Genomic DNA, 23,842 nt, shown 5'->3' with positions numbered 1-23,842 from the left:
ATTTTCTCTTTTGTTACCTGTGCCTTGGTGTCCAAGAAATCTGAGTCAAACCCAAGGTCAAGAGGCTTTCCCCCTATGTTTTCTTCTAAGAGATTAAGAGTTTTAGCTCTTACTTTTAGGTCTTTGATCCATTTTTTAGTTAATTTTTGTATATGGTGTTAGGTAAGTGTTCGACTTCATTTTCTTACATGTGAATATACATTTTCCTAACCCCATTGTTGAAAAGACTCTCTGAAACCCTTCTTGAAAATCATTTAACTACATATGCCAGGACTTAGGTCTGGGCTCTCTATTCTGTTCCACTGGTTGATACATCAGTCTTTATCCCAGTACCACACTGTTTTGACTACTGTAGCTTTCCAGTAGATTTTGAAATCAGGATGGATGAGTCCTCCTCGTTTTTTTTCAAGATAGTTTTGGCCACTCAGGGTTGAGATTCCATATGAATTTTAGAATGGATTTTCCTATTTCTGCAAAAAATGTCATTGGGATTTTGATGAGTTGCACTGAACCAGCAGACTGCTTCAGGGTTGTACTGTATACATTTTTAAGCCTGCCAGTCCATGAACATAGGATGTGTTTCCACTTATTTTTGTCTTATTTCTGTCAGCAATGTTTTGTAGTTTTCAGTGAATAAATATTCTACCTCCCTGGTTAATATGATTGCTAAGTATTTTATTATTGATTTACAGTAAATGTAATTGCTTTTTTGATTTAGTTTTTGGTTTGTTCATGATTACTGTATATAAAAGTATCATTTGATTTTAAAATAAGACTCATGTATTACATTGATACAAAAATATATATCAAAAGGAGAGAAATATTTAGCAATTCTCCAGAGCTCAAAAGTAATCATAAAAAGATAAACTGCATTTAAACATTTTAAGTTATTCAAACAGATTCTGAATTTCAAATTTTAAAATTGCTGACATTTTGTACTGTTTAGTATACCTTACTGTAAGAATGAAGGTAAATTTCTCTATACCTTCCTACTGACCTGAAATTTTCTTTTTGCAAATAGAATCAGCTTTGGTCTAAAAAAAAATCATACTCTGTAACTTACTGTATCAGAGATGAGAAATTATCAACAGAGAATTATCTCTGCAGCTGATTTCATATATTCTTTTCTGCACATATGTGGACTTCACCAGATTCTGTCAGTATTTTTGCTCCAGCATTAACTCCCCATTGCTGGAGATGGTCAATACAGGTCCTGTAAGAGGATCTCAGCCCAGGCTAGGCGGGAGAATGGGGAGAATTTAATGGATTGATTTAATTCTTTCGATTCTATACTTGCAAGATCAGAGTAACTGCAGATGCCAGCAGACATCTGGAAGGTTTAGAGTTAAATAAAATAACAAAATCAACATCAAAACAAAAAGTCAAAATGAAAACTTCTGGCTCCATAATTATATTGACCTAGCCAAAGGGACTTTGCTCTAAGCCTAAGAATATGTAATTTGAACATGAGGAAAAAGCCCTAAAAAAAGTTATAAAATCACATTTAGAGTTCCAATGTCCTACACAAATTCCAGACTACAACTCCAGGAAAAAATGAGTCTGTGAGACTTCTTTCCTTCCATCTGCCTATCAATCAGTCACTTAATGCATCACGATCACATTCCCAACACTATGTAGGCACTGAGGGCACAAAACCAAAAATATTCAATTCCTCCGTTCAAAGATCACAGCAGCTAAGGTGATAATATGCAGTTTGTGGGGTGGAAGAGGCACTGGTGGTACCCTAGGTTGGTGTAAGGCTGGAGGAAGATGTTGGGGAAGGACGAGGGAACCCCGAGTTGACTCTTAAAGGCTGGACAGGAAGTAAGGGTCACCCATAATGTACTGGGCACTGAGCTAGGTGCTCCGCGGACAAAGATTAATCACAGGAAATGTGCACATAGGTCAGTAGGGGAAAAACTATAAAAAATATTTACAAAACAATGAGATTAAATGTTGGAAGACAGACATGTCAAAAGAATAGAGAAGAACATACTTGGTGGGGAGGGGACACAGCACAGGAAAGGCAGCCCGGAGCTGGCTCAGGAGGGTTTCCAGACACCCAGAGGCCAGCGGCGCAGGGGGGAGGGTCAGGGCAGGGGGAGCGGGACGGGGTCCGCAGCATGCACGCGGTCAGGCTGAACCGAGGTGGGCTCTGAAGACAAAGAGCAGTGGCGGGGGGTGGGGGGTGGGGGGACAGAGAGAGGAAGGCGGGAAGAAACTGTGCTTTAATGAGGCAGGAAGATTATTATCTTCCTATTCCTGTTTCCTTTTTTCTGAAAAGCTGTCTGCTTTTTAATTTGAATGTTAAGAATTTTTCTTATTCATCTGTAAGAATAAAAAACTAGATACAGTAATTTTGGTCACTGCAAATACTTCTTTTAACTTTAGTTTTCAGGTTTACTCATCTTTAATTTACAAAAGTTTTAGACATTTGATATAGTCAAATTCATTACTTTTTTTCTTATAACTGACAGCCCTGCTTTCGTGTTTGGGAAATATGGCTGGAAGGTCACTGCAAGGAGACACAGGGCAGGGCAAATGCAGGGGCACTAAGGTCATAGGTTCAAGACCCCAGTGGGGGGACATCAGCGTGTGAGAGGGACAGACTCTGAGAGTCGCCAGTTGAAAGCGGGGTGCCTCCGAGAACAGCTCCTCGCTTAAGGAGTCTGCCCAGGGGTCAGTTCAAGATGCGGGGAGAAATGCTGGAAACTGGCTCCAAGGAGATAAGGCCCTAGAGGCATCGGCAGGAACCTCGCGAGGATCAGTCGCCATTCTGTTCCTGCGGGTCTCGGTCTGGAGTTCCCTCTTGCCCAGGTCCATGAGGAGGTAACTTCTAAACCAGGTGTCATAGTGAATCTCAGCAACATCTATGACTTTGACAGCTCCAGCAACATGCCGAGCATCAAGGTAAATTCTCTTCTAACGCCACACCTTCGAATGACCAAGTAACTCCCCTAAGCAGGAAACTCCTAGATTTTCTCTTGGTAGACCTACCTTTTTGCTCTAAATTCTAGGGCCAACAAGAAAATTAACCTAAGACAAATTAAAAAAACATCTTCTGGTCGTTTCAACTTCTCTCTACTTTTTTGGCTTTAAGAGATCATGATGGCATAAGCTTTTGACATTCAAAAAACTAACGGGAAAAACAGTGACTGAAATACAGAAATCTTATTAACTTAGATGTAAAAGTAAAATAACCTAAGTTCACTTTGGCTACGGAAAACAGATCACTCACCTGCGACCACATTCTGAATATTTACCAATGTTTTTCAGTATTAAGGCAGCTGTTAGACGGATGTGTTTCGTTATTGGTCCCTCTTTTTCATCCTTGAAGAGAAAGAAGAGAGCGGGAGTGGGGACCCCGCCAGGCAGGGCCGCGCCCCCCAGGCCAGGCCCTCCGCGCATGCTCACTGTGAAATCCCGGAAGACGAGGTTCCGCGACCCCCTCCTCAGCGCCATGAGGGCGGCGCTGGGGTGGTTGACGATGGCCTTCTGTGCTCTGGGAGTCGGGCCCGCGCCCACCACAGCTGGCTGCCTAGGTGGGCGGAGAGAGAGGCTGTCACAGGGTGGCCCGGGCTCCCCCGCCCTTGGCACCGGGGCGGGGCGCTGCTATCCGGCTGGCAGGGGGCCGCTCGGCTGTGGGCCCGCGACCCAGACCGGCTCACAGCGTCGGGGCCTCTCCGGGCAGAAGTGGAGGCGCCGACCACGGGCGCAGCCCCCAGTTCCGGCTGCAGATCGCCACTGCCCAACAGCGCCTCAAAGTGAGCTGCCATCACCTAAGCACGGAAAGATGACCTGGTGCGATAACAGTCGGAAATTATGCTAAACACTGCATTTCAAACGATTACTTTGTTCTATCACCTTCTTTTTCATCATTACTTGATGATTTCGATCCATCCTTCCAGTATAGTCCTACTGTCCTTTTTGAGAGATTCAGGATGGAGAGACCGTGGAGATGCACGCGGTCGGCCAGGGGAGCCACACTCATGTCCCCTGCGCCACGTGAGGCGGCGGCGGGCGGAGCGGTGACCCCGGCGGGCGTAAGGAAGCCCTGCCCGCCCCCGACACCGACCCCGGCTGCGTGCCTCGGGGTGTCTGTCTGCCCCTCTGAGCTTCCGTTTCACATCCGTAAAGTGGGGCTACTTCTGGCACTTGTTTACATAAGTGAACTAATTCTGAGTATTAAGTAAGTCAACATAAAAGCAGTCTTTAAACTGTAAACAGTTCATATCTGTATCTACATATAGATGTCTACAGATTAGGTTATCTATCTATAGATATAAACTTATTAGATTTTAGGTATATGTGACAAAGATTTCTGATTGACTGTAACTGATACACCACATATCTCTTCCTCCAACTTGAGCAAAACCAAACGTATTCCAAAATATCTTTGTAAGCTACATAATATATACAAATTAAATACAGTGAAAATTACAGAAGAAGGTATTTGGCAGAAAAATGACTTTCCATCGCTTTTCGGAGAAAACCCACACAATGATGTGGCTAATGAGACTGTCAGCTAATCACTCCTCAGCCTCGGAGTCTCAGTTTGAATGTGCTTTTTCCCCAGAAAGTCCTCCCTGGTCCCCAAGGGGGTCTCAGTGGGCTCCCACAGAGCCTTGTGCACACCTTCATTTGAGTACTTATTACACTGTGGAGTAAGAATTACTTAAACCCCTCAGCAAAATGTAGTTCAGACTTACTGCATGCTACTGCCCAGCACGTGGTCGGTGCTCACTGAATAGGAAGGGAGTGAATGAAGAACATAAGCAGCTTCTATATTCCTCTGCTCTTGTTTTCCTTCTAGAGTTTCAGGTCTGTGAAGCTACAGACTGTATCTTGTTTTTGGAATTCCCTCTGTCTGGCACAATGCCCAGTACACAGTAGTATCTCAGTAAATGGTGACTAATTATTTTCACATTTTGGGAGTTAAAAATATTGTTTAGGTTCTAGAATCTACAACTAAAGTCCTTAGTTAGAAACAGAATATGAGATACTATGTAAATTCAATAAGGACCTTACAGGATCTACAATTAACTACAACCTGACTACATGAATTGCAGTATGTGGTCAAGAAAACAGGTGCATGTGACATGTACGCTCTTACACACAACCCTCCCATGCCCCCGTGGCCTCCCGCAGAGAAGCTGTCAAACGAAGTCTCTTTGCCATTAACAAATACACGTTCAGTTAGTCTCCCAAAGGACAAAGAACCACACACGCGTTTCCAGTTCACAGAGCACTTCTCCCAGGCTGTCTGCCATCCTTTAGGGGCATCTAACTGGCGAGTGGCAGAGCTGGATGGCACCCAGGCTTCCTCTCTCAGGAAGCTCGGCTGCCTTTCACCGTCACAGGTTGCCTAGCTTCCCGAGCTTTCCTTTTGTGTGTGCAACATGTTCCTTACTTGGTAGAAGGTTTCTGGCTTCCTGCTTGTCCCGGTTCATCTTGTTTCAGTCCAGCAAGCAGGGCATCCTTGGAACAGTGCTTATCCTTTTTGAGGAAGAAGAAAGGAAAGAAAAGAATCTGCATCAAGATCTCTCATGCAACCAGATGAGCTACTGAGCCGACAGTCCCAGGAAACGTACCTGCAAGTGGGTGATGAAGGAGAACCGCTGCCGCTGGAAGGGCTCGCAGCCCTCCCAAAGGCACTGCCCCGGGTACGCATCCTTCCCCCCGTGTTCAGTGGCTGCGTGGAAGAACACTTGTGACGGTGTCTGAAACCACCTACGGAACACAGAAGTAGAGGGAATTTTCTGACACTTGGGTATATTCTTTATAATAGGAAACTTACTCTCCTAATACCAAAGCTCCAGATCAATGTACAGAAATATTAAGCAAAATAGTGCAAGCAAATCTCACATTCATTTCATTTCAGAGTATTTGGAAACTGTTTTGAAATTTCCCTGCTTATATTTGAGAATCAAATCATTCAACTGTACTGAACACTTTTGGTAACTGAAGTTCAATATATTTCATTGTTAATTCCCCACCTTCAATGAAGGTCAGCTAAGAATCTTTTGACAACAGATGAAATATCATTATTAAACACAACAGGACATTCTCTTACAGGCAAGTGCCATACTCTACAGTACTTTCTGAAGCTACTCAAGCATTTACCAGATTTGCTAATTACACACAATACATTCTCTCATATTCAGTCTAAGAATCTAAACACTACAAATTTGGTAAGGCTAGCTTTTTAACTGAATTCGCATTTTGTCTGTCTATGTTTAAGAAGTCATGTTTCTCTTTTCTCCATTATCGTACCCTACTCACTCATATGCTCTGGAGTGTAACGAAACATATGTTGAGTGGGTAGGTATCAAAAGCAGTAGAAAGTCAGGTACTATTCTCCCTTATAAGTGAGAATACGTGGCACTGAGACAGAACACAGGCATCCAGACAGGAAAGAATACATTAAAAGGCTTTAATTACTGATTAGTAACAAATATTGATCAGTATCTTTAGAGTTTATGGTAGAGCTCTCCTAGGATTTGATATTTTATGGATGTCATATAAACATGTCTATATTTGAACCAAATTTTCATGTGCAGTATATATAAAATGTTTCAAATTAATATCCTTTCAGGAAACGACTGACATTTTGAAATGAATTTTAATCAAGAATAACTGAGTACTGAATCATGAAAGACAATGTTGAAATTATAGTTTATGTATTTCATGCCATTCATATTCAGCTATATAAATACTATCAAAAGTTCATTGTCAAACTATCATGGCTTGGAAGAATTAATATTGGTAAAATGTCCAAAAGCAATCTACAGATTCAATCAAAATTATAATGGCATTTTTCACAGAAATACAACAGCCCTAATTTTTTATTAAAGTATCATTGACATACAATCTTAAAAGGTTTCACATGAACAACAAACATAGTGGTTTCAACATTCACCCATATTATCAAGTCCTCATCCCCCGCCCCCACCTCCATTGCAGTCACTGCCTATCAGCATAGTAAAATGTTACAGTCATTACCTGTCTTCTCCGTGCTGCACTGCCTTCCCCGTGATCTACCTATATTGTGAGTGTGAATTACAGTGCTCCTTAATCCCCTTCCCCCTCCCCAACACCTTCCCTTTGGTAACCACTAGTCCTTCTGGGTGTCTGTGAGTCTACTGCTATTTTATTCCTTCAAAGAGTCCTAAAATTTGTATGGAGAGACCCTGAGTAGCCAAAGGAACCTTGAGAAAGAAGAACAAAGCTGGAAGCATCAGGCTTCCTGATTTTAAACGACATTAGAAAACTAAGAAACAAAACAGTATGGCACTGGCATAAAAAACATACACACATAAATCAATGGAGCAGAATTGAGAGCCCAGAAATAAAAACACACATATACTTCCAATAAATTTACAACAAAGCAGCCAACATACAACAGGGAAAGGCCAGTCTCTTGAATACATGGTGCTGGGCCAAGTGCACAAGCACATGCAGAGGAATGAACTTGGACCCCTACCTTACACCCACACAGAAAGATTAACTCAGCACAGATCAAAGACTTGAATGTAAGAGCTGAGACCATAAGACTCCTAGAAAAAAACGTAAGTAGTAAGTTCCTTAACACCTGTGCTTGTGGCAACTTTTTGGATTTGACACCAAAAGCAAAAATAAGTAAGTGGTTCTACATCAAACCACAAAGCTTCTGCACAGGAAAGGAATCCACCAACAAAATGAAAAGGAAACCTACTGAATAGGAGAAAACATTTCCAAATCATAGATCTGATAAGGAGTTAATACACAAAATTTATTAAGAACTCTTACAATGAAATAGCAAAAAAAAAACCCCACCCAATCTGATTACAAAATGGGCAGAGGATCTGAATAGGTATTTTTCCAAAGAAGACATATAGATGGTCAACAGACATGAGAAGATGCATCATCAGGGAAATACCAAAATGAGATGCCATCTCATACCGTTAGAATGGCTAGTATCAAAAAGATAAGAAATAACAAGGTCTGGAAAGGACGTGAAGAAAAGGGAGCCCTTGTGCATTGCTGGTGGGAGTGTAAACTGGTGTAGCCACTATGCAGAGCTGAATGGAGGGTCCTCAAAAAGTTAAGAACAGAAGTACCATCTCTGGGTATTTATCCAAAGAAAATGAAAACACTAACTTGAAAATACATGTACCCCTATGTTCACCGCAGCATTATTTATAATAGCCAAGATAAGCAAACAGCCTATGTGTCCATCAACAAAGGAATGGATAAAGAAAACGTGATATGTGTGTGTGTGTGTGTACACCCACATATATATAATCTAAACTTTAATACAAAACTATAGTAATCAAAACAATATGGTATTGGCATAAAAAAAGACACACAGATCCATGGAACAGAATCAAGAGCCCCAAAATAAATCCACACATATACTGTCAATTAATTTATGACAAAGAGCCAAGAATATATGGTGGGGAAAGGCCAGTCTCTTCAAGTGTATGGCATTGAGAAAACTGTATAGTTATATATAAACACACATACACACACACACACACACACACACACACTGATTATTTTTCAACCATAAATAAGAAATCAGTTTGGCTATTTGTAAACAGATTGTCTATTATACTAAGTGAAATAAATCAGACAGAGAAAAACAAATACCATATGATATCATTTATATGTGGAACCTAAACAAACAAAAACAGTTAACAACAACAACGAAAAAACCAAACTCATAAAGAGAACAGATTGGTGGTCTCCAGAGGTAGGAGATGAGGGGTGGGTGAAGGGAATCAAATGGTATAAACCTCCAGTTATAAAACAAGTTAAGTAATAGTGATGTAATAAAAAAAGTTGATTGTGAAACTAAAATCAGTTATGTATGTTTTCAGTTTGGGAATTTAATTTCGTATTTACAATGCTATTCCATTCATAAGCAATAAATATGGGAGAGGTCTATTTTAGACTGGTAATTTTCACAAAAACACAAAAACTTGTTTTTAAGACTTTATCTCAATACTATTAAATTATTAATTGAAAGGTAAAGCTGTTTACAAGCATACACATAAATGTACTGCTGCTAGTCACTAAGTCAAATTGATAACTATTTCTAAACTGTTCTTCAATACATTAAATGAATCAAGTTTATTTAGAATACACAAAATTGATGAATATATTTCTTGGTCACAAGAAAAAAGGATAAAGTCAATGCTTCTGTCAATCAATTTAAATTACCACATCAACACAAGTGTGTGTACACAGTGGTCAGACAACAGGGATCACGACTGTTTGTACTGTACCTGCCCACATCGTCTGTGGCCTTCCCCTCCTCCAAGTACACTTTCTAACTACTCAGGAACACAAACCATTCGTTGACTTGATGCTGGTGTGAGGGGAGGTTCTGATATGAGTATGAGTGAAGTGGCTGCAATGATTGTATGAGGGGGCAAAAAAGGTTTCCAGGTCCATTAAGTGGAATATCTGGATTAAAAAATTTTTAATGTAATTTCAATGCAAAACAGATACTGAGTTCTCAGATTAGGGCTTTTCCTGGGATGTGGTGAGGCAAGGACAAGATGGAAGGTGGCCAGCGTGTTTGGAGCAATTCTCCTTCTATGCCTTTCCATCGACGCCCTGACGTCCAACCCACAACACAATCCGGAAAGTGGACTGGACCACAGCTGTTCATTTCAAGAGACTGAAAAACTTGAGAGCATCCAAATGAAAATAAAAATCTCTGTGATTCAATTACCAAGACTGTGAGTGTTTTGGTTTAGTTCCTTAAAACCTCTCTCTTTTTCTGTGCACGTGTGTTTTTAAACACAACTGGGAGTGTTACCAATACATGTCTCTAAAAACTGCTGCCACAGTGTGGGTATAATATGGTACCTTTGTACAATTTAAGTAAATGCCCTTCCTTAAGATACACTGCTGTCTGCTGAAAAGCTATTGTAACAAACAGCTTTTTACATGCATGGTGTGCACGTGTGCTCAGCCACAGGTCACAGCACGTGGCAGGTGGCACTTTTGCTGCTCGTTTTACTTCCTGGCGACCTGGCTTTCAGTGCAGCCAGGAGGCTTCACTGTGATGCCTGTAAGGTTATGTGGTGACCAGAGCCAACAGGAGCACGAGCAACTATCTCTAGGCCATGGCCAGCAGTGGTGCCACTAGTGACACGGGTCTGTCACCTTATCCACTGTGCCGATCGTCCAGCCAAGACCTTTCCCACAACTATTCCAAAACAGCCAAGCCCAGTAAAGGTTAGTCCACCTCCAAATTACTGCTCCTTATTTCCAAGTGACTGTCACCATCACTCACAATTCAATTAATGTCTACTCCTGAAAACATTCCCCACTGAAACTGCTCCAAACTTTTTCACCTTTTGTTAAACACTGAACTTCAATCTTATTATTTTAAACTTTGTCTACCCCTGTATTAGTGTGAGTTGATGCACTGAGAGACAATGTCTTACTTTTATGTCTCTGGAGAAAAAGGCTTATTACTGAAATAAGTTTAGTTTCTTAGAGCTTCCTTAAGGCACTTCTGCTCTATATTAAACCTGCCATTGCTCACCCTTTCCTTCTCTGGACCTTGGCCAGAACAGCCAGCTCCTCGCAGGGCCACCCCCTTCGCTTACATGCCAGACTACTGTGTTCCTTCAGAAACTATCCCCTCTTCTGCGCCTCCTATTTTTTCCTTTCTACTGAGTCCTATACTTTGCTGTAACAATGTATGTGGCTACTCCAATGAAAAACAACAGAAATACTTTTCCTTTGATCCTGTTACTTTCTCAAAAGACAGGAACTAAATTTACAGTATCTGGCAAAACAAAGGAAAATTTAGTTAATATTTAATACGCTTATTACAGTAAGAATATCTGACACCTTCTTTCTCAACCATTGGCCATCTTTCAAAGATACATATTATTTTCGATTATATCATCAATTTATAGTGGCTTGTCCCCTGTTTATTACTTAAATAACTGCAGCCAAAGCTCAGAATTAGCTTTTATTCTTTCATTTAAATCCCCTTTGGCAAAATTCTTTTTTCTTATTGTTGTTTAGGTCAACTAAACAAATTATTCACACAAGGCTACTAGGTGCACGTTCCTTGATTCCAGCTACCCAAAGCAGCCATTTAAGATTAAAACATTTTCTACCTGAAACAAAATAAAGCCAACAACCATTAGTTTATTGGTGTAATTTATACTATGACTATGATTATTACTGTCCATTTTCCTAGCCATCAAAAAATTTCTCAGACATTAATACATAAACAAGTGAAGTAAATAAAGCTCACCTTTTCTGCTTCTTTAAGCTGTTATTATTTAAGAGTCTGCAATCTATACAGGGGGTTATATATATTAATAATACATAATCTATAATGGTATTTTAATAATTCACCATATTCAAAAGAACAATTTAAAAACAAACATCTGTGGCTATAAAACAGAGTGTTTCCTTTGTATTTAAAACACAAATAAAAGGGATGAAAGCAGAACTTTAGTTCAGAGAGTTTCATTTAGTTCTCTTAGTTACTCAGGTTCTTGGTTGGCTATTTTTCTTTAATGACCAAAAAGTATTCCATGTCCCTCCCAACAGCCCTCCTGCTGCAACAATTTTAATTTGACTTAAAACACAGGGAATGTATTATTTTTTTCAGGAAAATTCTAGTGCAAGAATTAGATATGCATTCAAATATTAATAAATGTAAATGATAATACTATCATAAAATCTATACTGCAAACATATTTTAAAGAAGCTATATATCAGTTGTAGAACAAATAACTTTTACCTCATCTCTTAACATCTAATTGTTTTACATAGATAACATTCCATGGCAAAAGAAACATCAAGGGTATGCATTATCTTATATTCAAATGAGATTTGGTAACAAGCTGCTAAAATATACAGGGAGAAGCCCAAACCAACACTCTCGCTGGGAAACTAACCCGATTTTATTATGTCCAATTGTAAAAGTTCAAAATGAGAGAGCAGATGGCTAACTTCACTATCAAAATGAACTAGTTATTTGCTTTAATGCAGGACCAGAAATACAAATGCAAACAGGGCAGCCCCGAATGGGCGTCCATGGCCTTGTAAACTGAATTTGCTGCTGCAGGAGGGAGTCCCCACTCGGCTTCCTGGCCACAGTTAGTACCTACTCAAAGCCTCAGACAGGAGCAAATGCATTCGTTTGCTTAGGGGCCAAAGGCAAAAGCGGGGAAAGCAAGCATTTGGCCCTTTGCTTTGCTTTTGTTCGGAGAGACATGTTCCGCCTCCTAAGAAGACTCAGATTGTGGGAAATATCTCGACAAAGGAAGGAGTTCAGGTGCAGGACAGCCAAAACCAACTATTTTTGGCTACCGTCTTTTCTTCTAATAATTAATGATACTCATAATATTATAACAATATTAATAATTTACTGATATTAATAATAGTTAATAGAGGGAAGGATTTCTTTATTTCTCTTTGATTCTCCAGCACCAACTCCTGCTAACCTACTGGTATGTGAGTATTATACATATTTCATATAGCGAAATTGAAAAGGTCTTCTCAGGAACTGTGTTTAAACATGCTTTGCAACCTCCATTAAAATCTGAATATGGGGCTGAAATAGTAGTTCATGTTTCATAGTAGTAGGGAAGTGAATTTGCACAATTTATTAGGCATTACGATAACGTTATACTTAATGAACTAAACATAAACTTCAAGATAAAATAAAAATGAGTGGTGATGTACATATTTGTGTGCTTTTAATGAGATAAAGAAAGCACACAAATGAGTCTCAGACTCTGGCTACTCTGTGGACCCAAGGGATACGGCAGTACCACCATCGCTGCTCCTGACAAAGCTGCTCGCAGCAGGAAGCACCTCCCTCCCTGAACTTCCGTTTGCTTAGTACTCACCCTGCATCCGGCACATTCACAAACATCATCTTGTCTGAGTTCCATGATGGCTCTTTGAAGAAGGTAAAATTATCCCCACTTTATGGCTGAGGAAGCAAGCTTTCAATAAAGGGACTTTCCAGTGGATTCCTGGGTGGTCAGAGCGTATCAGTTTTATTAATACAAATAAAAGTCCTGGTTCCTAGTCAGAAAAACTTCCACACTGGGAATGTTTGTTTAGAATGAATCTGACATCCTCGAAATTTCTGACTGATCTTTCCTGATGCAATTCCAAACAGAAACACAGTATAGATTATGTTCCTCCAAAAGGGAAACATTTTAATCTTTTCTGTAGAAGTTGTAAACTAGGTATTAATGAAGGAACAACATATTCTAAAAAATGGGGCTTTCAAATGTTTAAAGCAGCAGAATCCTCTTGTCAAGCAAAACATGACTTAAAACCCTGAGCATAAAGCAAAAGGCAGAGATCCTATGGTTAAAGCAAGTTGGAGAGCCTCTCTCCACTTTCTCCTTCATCCTGACCCTGCTCCTTCAAAGGACACTGTGGCCAAGAAACGCAGCACTAAAAAGAAGGCATGTGAGTTCTTGCTACCCAGAGGCACTGAGACCTCTCCTTCAATTACAGAGAACTACCAATCAGCTCATGGGTTATTTTTTAATCACAGGAAATTTTTTGGGTCCCCTTTCTTAAAAAAATTAATTAAAGACAAAAATATAATCATATCTATTTTGATTGTACATTTTTTTAACAGTCAACATCATGCTGACAATACACAAACAATAAAGATATGGGTGTAATGGCCATCAAAGTTGTCCCTCCCACTCTCAACAAGATAAAAGCTGAATAAACTGAAAATCAATTAGCCTCTCTTAAATCCACCAGAGAACAAGGCAAACTGAAAACAGGGTCAAAATAATTCCTGGAGTCAGTAACTGACAGGAATACTTGAGGAATAACTGATAAAATGACAGAGAGGCTTAGTATAAACTGTCTTGAAAGCTACAAAATCTTGGGGTGGAGGGCCTCTGGAGAGAACCCACACTTTATGAGTTTTACCTCCAGGAGTCTACCAGATACTCCTGAAGACCACACAGAAATTCGCCAGGGCTCCCAGTGGGGAAGGGTGGAAGTGTCGCCATTTTTACAATATTCCCAGAGTGTTCTTTTCCCCTTAATAAAGTCCTGCACTTAAGGAAAATTACTTTACCAGAGCCTATCTGACCTAGGGGAAGAGCAAATAGATAACCTGAGCCCCCTGCAGAATCCCTGTCTCATATAAGCAGAGAAAAATAAAGGCTAAGAGAGTCCCAGCCCTCAGACTCAAGCCCACTTAAAAAAAAAGTGAAATTTAATCATGAGATTAAAGAATGCTCCCTACACCAATCCCTTATCACTGCATCAACAGCACTCCAGTGTAGTAACAGTTGTGTATGATTAAAGAACGGTTAAGATACAGACTCTGCTTAAAAAGGAGTTTCTAAGGAAACCCAAAGATAACATGGGAGGGGAACAAATGGACGCCAGAAGACCCTGAAGCTTTGGGCACCGCTCCCGCCAGGTGGACAGAGCCTCTCAGAGGTCCACCTGCCTTGGTTCCTGCTCACCGACACAAGTTCAGCTGTCAACGAAAAACTTACAAGGCATAGTAAGTGTAAAAAATAAATAAATCCCAAAACACAGTCTGAAGAGACCAAGTGAACATCGGAACCAGATTTAGATATGGCAGAATTTCGGAATTATCATATTGATAATTAAAAATAATTGTAATTAATATGCTAAGGCTCCAATGAAAAGAGTGGCCACATGCAAGAAGAGATGAGTTACGTAAGCAGAGAAATAGAGATGCTAAGAATTAAACAGAAATGCTATAAATAAAAAATGTTGTAGCAGAAATAAAGACTGCCTTTGATGGGAACATCAGTAGACTGGATATGGCCAAGGAAAGAATAAGTGGCCATGAATATCAACAGAAACTCCCCCAACTGAAGAACAATGAGAAAAATGAGTGAAAAAAAGAAACAGAACCAAGAACTGTAGGACGTTTACAAAGGTACAACATAAATGTGAAGGGAATATCAGAAAGAGAGGAAAGAGAGAAAGAACAGAAGAAACACTGGATGCAGGAATGGTTGAGGGTTTTCCGAAATCAATGACACACACCAAACCACAGACCTGGGAAACCCAGAGAACACCGAGGAGGAATGCATAGAAAGCTGTCCCCCAGTGCATCACATTCACACTGCTAAAAACCAAGACCAAAAATATCCTGAAAGAAACCAGGGGGAAAAAAAAACACTTTAATGATAAAGAGAACACATGTAAGACTACACTGGATGTCTCTTGAGAAACCATGCAAGAAGAGTGGACTTTTAAAGTGCTGGAAGAAAAAGATCCACCAACCTAGAATTTTGTGTCCACAAAATTATCTTTCAGAAGTGAAGGAGAAATAAACACTTTCTCAGACAAAGATTAAGGGCTTCGCAGACCTGCCTTAAAAGGAGTAAATGGTAGACAGAGGTCCGAAACTCCGATCTATGTAAAGAAAGGAAAGGTATTGGGGAAGGAGGTAAAGTACAATTTCCTTCTTCTTACTTCTAGCAAATCTACTAGATAAATGTGTGTTCAAAATCACTGCAACAATGTATTTTGTGATTATAGCTTCTGGCTAAGTGAGATGAATGAGAGAAATGGAGTAAGAGACATAAGAAGAAAGAGCCTCTGTCACCAGGTGCCTGCACGTGAAGCAGTACATTTCTGCTTGGAAGGGGACTTGGACAAGCTGTGAATATATATTTCACACTCACGGACAACCGTGAGAAAAATTTAAAAGAAGTATAATTGATATGCTAAGAGAGAGCAGAACATGGAATCATATACTCAGTTAAAACCCAGGAAAGCAGAGTATCATGGGAAGAAAAAGGAAAGAACAAGTGAAATGAGTAGGAAAAATGTACAAACAGGACAGACACTAATGCAACTGTATCAATAATCACTAAGCAAGAGTGGTCTAAATATACTAGCTAGAAGATAAAGAGACTGGCAGAGTGGATAAAATACACATACATGCAACTTTGTGTGGTTAAATATAAAGACACAGAGATTAAAAGAGATGTAGGAAGGTACACCATGCTAACACTATGCAGAAGAAAGCAGGAGTCACTGTATTAAACTTCAGACAAAGCAGACTTCACAGTAAGGATACTATGAGGGATAAAGAGGGACATTATATAACAGTAAGGAGATCAGTCCCTTTAACAAAGGCATACAATTCCTAAGGCCTTTGCTCCTAACAAAGTATCAAATGTGAGGGAAAATCTGACAGAACTACAAGAAGAATTGGCAAATCCGTTCTTACACTTGGAGTTCAGCACGACTCTATCAGTAACTGGCAGACCCAGCAGGCAGAAAATCAGCAAGGATGCAGTTGAACTGAACAGCACCATCAATCAACTGGATCTAATTGAGATTATGTAATACTTCACTCAACAACAGCAGAAAAACATTTTTTTCATGCTTCATGGAACCTTCACCAAGACAGACCACATTCTGGGACACAAAACACCATTTGACAAATTTAAAAGAAGAGAAATCATATGAAGTATGTGCTCAGCTCACAATGAAATTAAACTAGAAATCATAACAAAAAGATAGATGGAATATCCCAAAATATTTGGAGATTAAAGAACAAATTTCTAAAATGTTATGAATAAGTGAAAAGGAAAATACAAGTTATCAGAATTTCTGGGATCAGCTAAGCGGAAAGTTGTATCACCAAATGTATATATTAGAAGGGAACTAAAATCAATCACCTAAAGCTTCCAATTTAGGAAACTAGAAACTAGAAAAGAAGAGCAATATAAACTCAAAGCAAGCAGAAGAAAAAATAACAATAATAATTAGAGCAGAAATCAATTAAATGAAAACAGAACAGAGAAAAATCAACAAAACCAAAAACTGGTTGTTCATAAAAATCAATAAAATAAATAAACCTCTAGCCAGCTCACCCAAGAAAAAAGGAGGGAAGACACAGGTCACTAATATCAGAAATGAAATGGGGGCCATTGCTTTTGAGCCTCGACATTAAAAGGATAATAAGGGAATATTATGAGTAACACACTATGCTACAAATTTCATAATTTAGATGAAATGGACAATTCTCTAAAAGATCCAATCTGCCAAAACTCACACAAGAAGAGACAGTTAATCTGAGTAAGTCATAATTATTAAAGAAATTGAGTCAATGACATTCCAAAAAGAAAACACCAGATCAGGACAGTTTCATTGGTAAATTCTACCAAACATATAAGGATGAAACACCAATTCTCTGCAATCCCTGCTGGAAAACAGAAGCAGAGAAAACACTGCCTCACTCACATTATGATGCCAGCATTACCCTATCAAAACCAGACAAAAACAGAAAAACTACAGACTGATATCTCTCATGAAAGTAGGTGTAAAAATCCTCAAGAAAAAGTTTAGCAAATCAAATCCATGTATAAAAAGAACCATATACCAGTGAAAATGGTGCATGCACTGTGTCGCTCATTGTGTGCCCTGCCCTGCCCTGCCCCTCACTGGACCCCTCAGACCAAAGGGTGAGCGCTGAATAAATAAGCTAAGCTAAAAAAAAGTGCTTGTTTAATTTATTCATTGCAGACATGCAAGGCTGGTTCAACATTCAAAAATTAATTGATGTAATCCATCAGATCAACAGGCTAAAGAAAAATCTTATGGTCATATCAACGGGTGCAGAAAAAGAAAAAAAATGTTGACAAAATCTAATATTCAGGGGTTACTAAAAACTCAGAAAACAAACAACCCAATTTAAAAATGGGATAAATATGGATAGACACCCACCAAAAATGATATTCAGATGATAAATAAGCAGATGAAAAGATGCTCAACATTTTCATCAGGGAGATACAAATTAAAAAAACAGATACAGATGCACTTCTATTAGAATGGCTAAAGTATAAAAATCTGACTATCAAATGCTGGTAAGGATGTGGAGCAACAGGAATCTCATTGCTGGTGGGAATGCAAAATGGCACAGACACTTTTATAAGGGTTTGGCAGTTCCTTATAAGGCCCAACATCGCCTTACCATCTGGTCGTGCAGCAGTGATCCAAATGACTCAAAAATTATGTCCACAGAAAAACCTATACACAAATATTTGTAGTAGCTTTATTTAAAGCTACCAGAAACTAGAAGCAATCCAAATGTCCTTCAAAGGTGAATTGGCAAACAAACTGGTATGTCTGCAAACTGGAATATTATTCAGTAATGAAAAGAAAACAAGCCATCAAGCCACAAAAAACATGGAGGAACCTTATATACTGCTTAGTGAAAGAAGCCATTCTTTAAAGACTACATACTGTCAGACCCTAACTATATGACATTAAATAAAAGGCAAAGCTACAGGGATAGTAAAAATAAATAAATAAATAAAATCAGTAGTTGTCAGGGGCTGGGAGGGGCGTGAGGAGAGAGAAATAGGTGAAGCATAAGGGATTTAAAGGGTGGCCCCAACTATTCTCTGTGATACGGCAGTGGTGGGCACATGACACTATTTATTGTCAAAATCCATACAACTGTCTAACACAGAGGGAATCCTAATATGAACTATGGATTCTGTTTAATAATAATGTATAAATATTACTCATCAGTTATAACACATGTACCACACTAACTGAAGATATTAATATTAAGGAAAACTGCAGGGAAGAGTGACTATGTGGGAACTCTGCAACATCTGCTCAATTTTCCTATAAACCTAAAATTGCTCTAAAAATAGTCTTAAATTTTTTTAAAGGTAGGGTTATTATCACTACTATTATACAACTGTTCTGGAAACATTAGATACTATGATTGGAAGAGAGGACAAAATAAGAGAGATAAATACTGAAAACACCAGTTGAAAAATATAGTGGAAGTTAAGATAGTTTATAACAGCAAACAACAACAAAAAAGAAACAAAGCTAACAATAAGTTTAATAAAGTTGCAGAATTTACGTACATAAAACATTAAAGCTCTACTGGGGTAAAAAATATTATAATGCCATGGCCTGATGCTTTTTTCTTGTAACGGAAGAGTCAGTATTGAAAAAATGTTCACTACCGAAAAACAAACACGCAAATACCTATTAATTAAGAGCAATTACAACGAGAATCCCAACATGCTTCTTTGGGGATTTCTAGAAACATTCTTAAGTTCCTTTGAAGGGATCAATATCTGTGTGGTTTACATGTATCACTCTAATTTCAAAACCTAGCACAGGGCCTGCTACAAGGTAAGTGCTTGAAAAAGAATGAGAAACACTCTGAAAAAGAAAAATTAGGAGTGGGAACTTGTTATACCCAAAATTAAAATCTAAAGTGGCAGTATGCTAAGGACAGAGACCAGTGGGATAACCAAGTGATCCAGAAAAGATGAAGCATACACAAATTTAATATATATCAAGGGTGGCAATTCAAATTTGGGAGGGGAAGATGACCTCATAAGTATGTAGGCCACTTAGAAAGTAATATAAAGCTAGATTTACACTCCACTTTATATATGCAACTAAATTACAGATGGATCAAAAAATTAAAATATTGAAGTGATGGAAGGCAACAAAATGTGTTTTTCAAGATCTAACAGTTGAGAAGGTCTAAGCATGATATAAAAACTGTGAAGTTTTTCTAGACCATCCACTGAAAAGTACTAGAAATAATATCATTTCCATTAAAAGATATCAGACCTCCTTGGAAAAATAGTAGATTCCACATAAGGGTCAGGAAAGTACAAAATAAGGTTGGAAGATTCTGTGTAAAAAAGGGGAAGGAAGCTATCAAAGATTTATATTGAGTCATAACCAAAGAGCTTGGGAACCAGCCCAAACAGGCCTTCACTGGCCAAGGACAGGACAGCTGTAACAGCAACAAGGATATAAAAACTCCCAGTGGACTGAAATACCCCAAATATGTTTAAATTCATTAAGTTTCTTTATAACAAATTCTAAAAATAAAAACAATCATTACTCTCTTTATGTCCTTATGCTCTTGGCATTCTAAGCTCCTCATAGTTCCCTGGGCATATTAGCTCCTTCTGTAATTCCCTGTACTTGTTATTCTGACTGGAATTATTTTTGCATGACACACTCCTACTCATTCTTCAAAACCCAATTTGAAAGTAATGCCAAACTTTTCCAATCATCTCAGCATTATATTAACTGTCTACTACGCTGCCAATTACACTATGAAACTATCTTTTTAAAGCACTTATTTATACTGTAATTTGTTTTATGGATCTGTCCCCAAGAGCTGAAAGTGAACTTTGTATTACTAGCTCCTAGCAAACACTCCTTGTTAGAGTATATCAACAATTATTTGCAGAATCAAAATGAACTTATTAGCAATACAGTATCTAAAAATGGCTTTAAAAGATAGCAGGCCCTAAGAAGCCTTGTTGAGTCAGTGTTACTCAGACTTGAAAAGGTACACCATCAAATTCCTTAACACCGATCCTACCAGCAAGATGAGAAGCTACACTGAGCACTGTGGTTCTTTAAGTCTTTTAGCAATTTTTTTTTCTTGAAATACTCTAAAAACATCATCTAAGGCAGCTTATTCTCAAACATTTTAGTCAACCAATGGCATTATTAGACAAAAACAAAATCATAACCTTAAAAAAAAAGAAAAGGACAGAATTGACATTGGTGAAGAAAGTTTCAAAATGACTTACAACAAAAACTAAAATAAAAAGAATTAGTCAAATTAAAAAAAAAAGAATTAATCAGAGACAACCTAAAGCCCTGCTTTCTAAGCAACCTTTCTGACACAGACTTCACACTACATTCCAGGAAACATGCATATATTATATACACATTCCTAACTGGAAACAATACTTACCTCGACTATCATAATGGAAGCTGATATATTTAATTCATTTTTTCCACTCAAAACAAGCAAAAACCCACTGGCCAAATAACCTGCCAAAAATGATTTCATGACGCCACTACTGTGTTGAGATGTAAAGTTTGGTAAACACTGTCCAAAGCAGCTCTGCATACTATTAACGATCCCTAGGCTACACCAACAGCCACATCCCACCACAGGTCTGTGAAGTTCACAGTGAAAAGCAGTGTTTGTATCATAAAGCCTATGACCAGCAAGTACATTTTTTCCGAGTGAGGAGAGTCAGAAGAGGCAAAGTGGAATCTTTGATCTCAAAATGAAGACAGTGTGTCTAGTCAGAAAATGCATTGGCCCTACAGCTCTAAAAAGTCACAGAGCAAAGGGCCCTGGCTGAGTAATACTAAACGAACTAAGGTTTTATTTTAAACAACATTATTCTCATTTTCCATCCAGTATAAGAAAGCCTAAGAAGTTCAGTTCTACTCACTGCTTATCTTAGTCATTAAATTGTGAGGTTATATGGCTTTAAAAATAATTTGCACAGGGTGTCCATCCCAAGCTCAAATTTAAGACAAGTCATTCTTCCTAACAGATATTACCTTTAAGCTTCTATGCAGAAATTCTACAGCTGTATCTTCAAGTCATTTAAAAAAACCTCTTCTCATAGCCAAATATAAAATCAAATTCTCTTTTGTTAAAAATTAATACTGAAACACATTCTCTAATGTCCTACCATTAGGCAATGAAGCTCTTTCCACCACTACATAAATTTCTTAGCTTCGGTGCCACTGGATCTACATAAACATCACTTGTAACATAAAATCGTTTTGCTGAAAGTTAGAGGTTTCGAAAGAAAAGTTTTGTAAACCTGTAGGTGACAGAAATTTAAATATAAAAGCATTCTAGAACAAAGAGCATTTATGTATACCAAATAAAACCGCCATTTACTTTTTACAAGACTGCCAGAGACACATGAAGTTGTGCCCAGGTTTTCGCACCGGATCCCTGTGCGGACTAGACGCGCTGAACGGAGGAGGCTGAGAGCCGTGAGGCTGGCTCTGCACCTGCACAGCTGCGGGAGGCGCCACAGGAGTGTTCTAGGAAAAAAAAAACCGCGCAGTTGGTGACACAACTGGAAAACACTCATATTTTTCATAGAATAGGCTCATTGATTACACTGATAGCTATTCACTTCTAACATATGAAATTTACATTTGTAGTTTAATTATCTTTTAAAAATTCTTTAAAAAAACTTATTAAAATATTTAAGAAGCCATACTCTTTTATTTCATATGAACCAGAGGCAAGATCACACTGTTATTGTTATAGAACATACATTATTCAGAATGATGATGTTTTATGTTCATAAAATTAGGAGGAACATACAATTATGGACTAAAATGAGAAATAAGTCTACTATAGATGTATCATTTGATTTACTTACATATATTATCCACAAGAATAAACCAACGGCAAATTTTATTTCTTTGCATAGTATTTCCTTTAGACTTGTAGATGAATATAATGTAAAACAATATATAGTAAAAAGCAAAGGAAATCTCAGATGTTAAAAATGAAGTAACCGTGTAAGTAGAACGTCATACATCTTATTTCGTGGTAAGCTGCTTTAACTAACAATGTCAGTTTTTAAAGTCGCCCAGATACAGCTTTTGATGGATGACACGACAAAGGGGCTCTGACTGCAGGCCCGAGTCTTTTAAATACAAGGTATATTTTTTTCCTTCTATATCCCATCCCTTTCTTTCTGAAAAACATTTAAGAAAGTAATAATAAAGTAGCTTAAAGCAATTTGAGGCAATACATTTTCTCTGAACCTTAACTCAGATTTCATTCTTATCATTATCACAAAGGGAAAAATATTAAAATTTTCATGGAAATGGCAGCACACCACTTTTGAAGAATTGCAATAAATTTATTTAAACTTTGGGAAAATATTAAATATATTTGTTCATTTATAAGGTAATACTGGAAATCACTGGGCAAACATTAAAATTTCTGAAAATCTCACATTAAAAGCAATAATAATTTTAAAAAGCAGACAAAACACATATAAAGCTATTGCATAGACGCGAAAAAAAGAAAAGAATAAAATTCTGAAATAAAATATTCTTAGAATGTGTTCATAAGAACTTCTGAGTTCTGTAAGAACTAAGGTCTAAGAAAAAAAAGTCCACTTTTGAGCTGTGATTGTCCCACCCTTAAGTCTCACAATGTTGTTAGTGAGAAAACATATACATGCACGAAAACCTGCATTCTAAGGGAGCACACTTGTCATGTCGGGACAGGATGTGGACTTCCTAGCTTCACCAGTCAGGACTCAGATCCTCTCTGCCTTCTGACTATATGACCCTCTGACGCTTGGTCGCCTCATCTATAAAGTGTAAGTAGTGAAATCTGACATCAGGGATGGGGGGAAGACTAGAGAGACTGGAGAGACTATACACAAGGAGCTCACCTCTAGATTCTCAACAGACGGCAGCTGTTGCTATTATTATTATGCTAACAGAAAAGTCCGGAAGGGAAACCGTATTTTAGAAGAAAGACGGTGAGTTCACTGTCGGGACAGTGACAGATCAACTACAAATGTCTATCAACCAAAGTTTATGGTGGAAACATGGATCTGACAATCATTCAACTGTGAATTCTTAAAGCTATAAAAAACTGAAGGTGAGAAAGCAAACAAAAAAAAAAAGAGGGTCAGAGAGAAAGAAAGGGAAGATAAAATTAGTATCAATCTATCAAAATATTGCTTAAACTGCTTCCTTGAAATGATATTAAAAATCCATGACATTCTGGTAAGTGGGAGTAACTAAAGGATTGATTTCAGCCAAATATAAATACAAAGAGCGACAGGTTATAAGTGTCCCAGAATTTTAATTAAAGGGTAAATTTTTCACTTATCAATTCCCTCAGAATGAACCTTTTGGTCTACATAAGTTTAGTTTACAAATACATGACAAGATAGTCAATAAAATATCTAATTTAAATGATAATCTCTACACAATAATCGTTTAATCTCTACACGATTATCATTTAAATTAGGTA

General features: G+C 38.2%; 1 protein-coding gene across 2 annotated transcripts in view; it reads right to left on the bottom strand.

The window, feature by feature from the left end:
• The window catches only part of ARID2 (AT-rich interaction domain 2), a 164,879-nt gene that overhangs the window by 5,906 nt on the left and 135,131 nt on the right, over positions 1-23,842 (bottom strand). For both annotated transcript variants that reach the window (XM_036889222.2, XM_036889224.2), the window contains 5 exons: positions 21,725-21,873; positions 5,592-5,730; positions 5,411-5,496; positions 3,415-3,538; positions 3,239-3,330 (listed from right to left, as the gene is read on the bottom strand). In XM_036889222.2, the coding sequence (XP_036745117.2) occupies positions 3,239-3,330; positions 3,415-3,538; positions 5,411-5,496; positions 5,592-5,730; positions 21,725-21,873 (590 nt within the window). The remainder of the gene's footprint in view (positions 1-3,238; positions 3,331-3,414; positions 3,539-5,410; positions 5,497-5,591; positions 5,731-21,724; positions 21,874-23,842) is intronic.

The sequence above is a fragment of the Manis pentadactyla genome, chromosome 14 (assembly GCF_030020395.1).
Source record: "Manis pentadactyla isolate mManPen7 chromosome 14, mManPen7.hap1, whole genome shotgun sequence".
Lineage (NCBI taxonomy): Eukaryota > Metazoa > Chordata > Mammalia > Pholidota > Manidae > Manis > Manis pentadactyla.
Note: the sequence above shows the minus strand (reverse complement) of the source record. Positions and strands in the feature narration are given on the sequence as shown.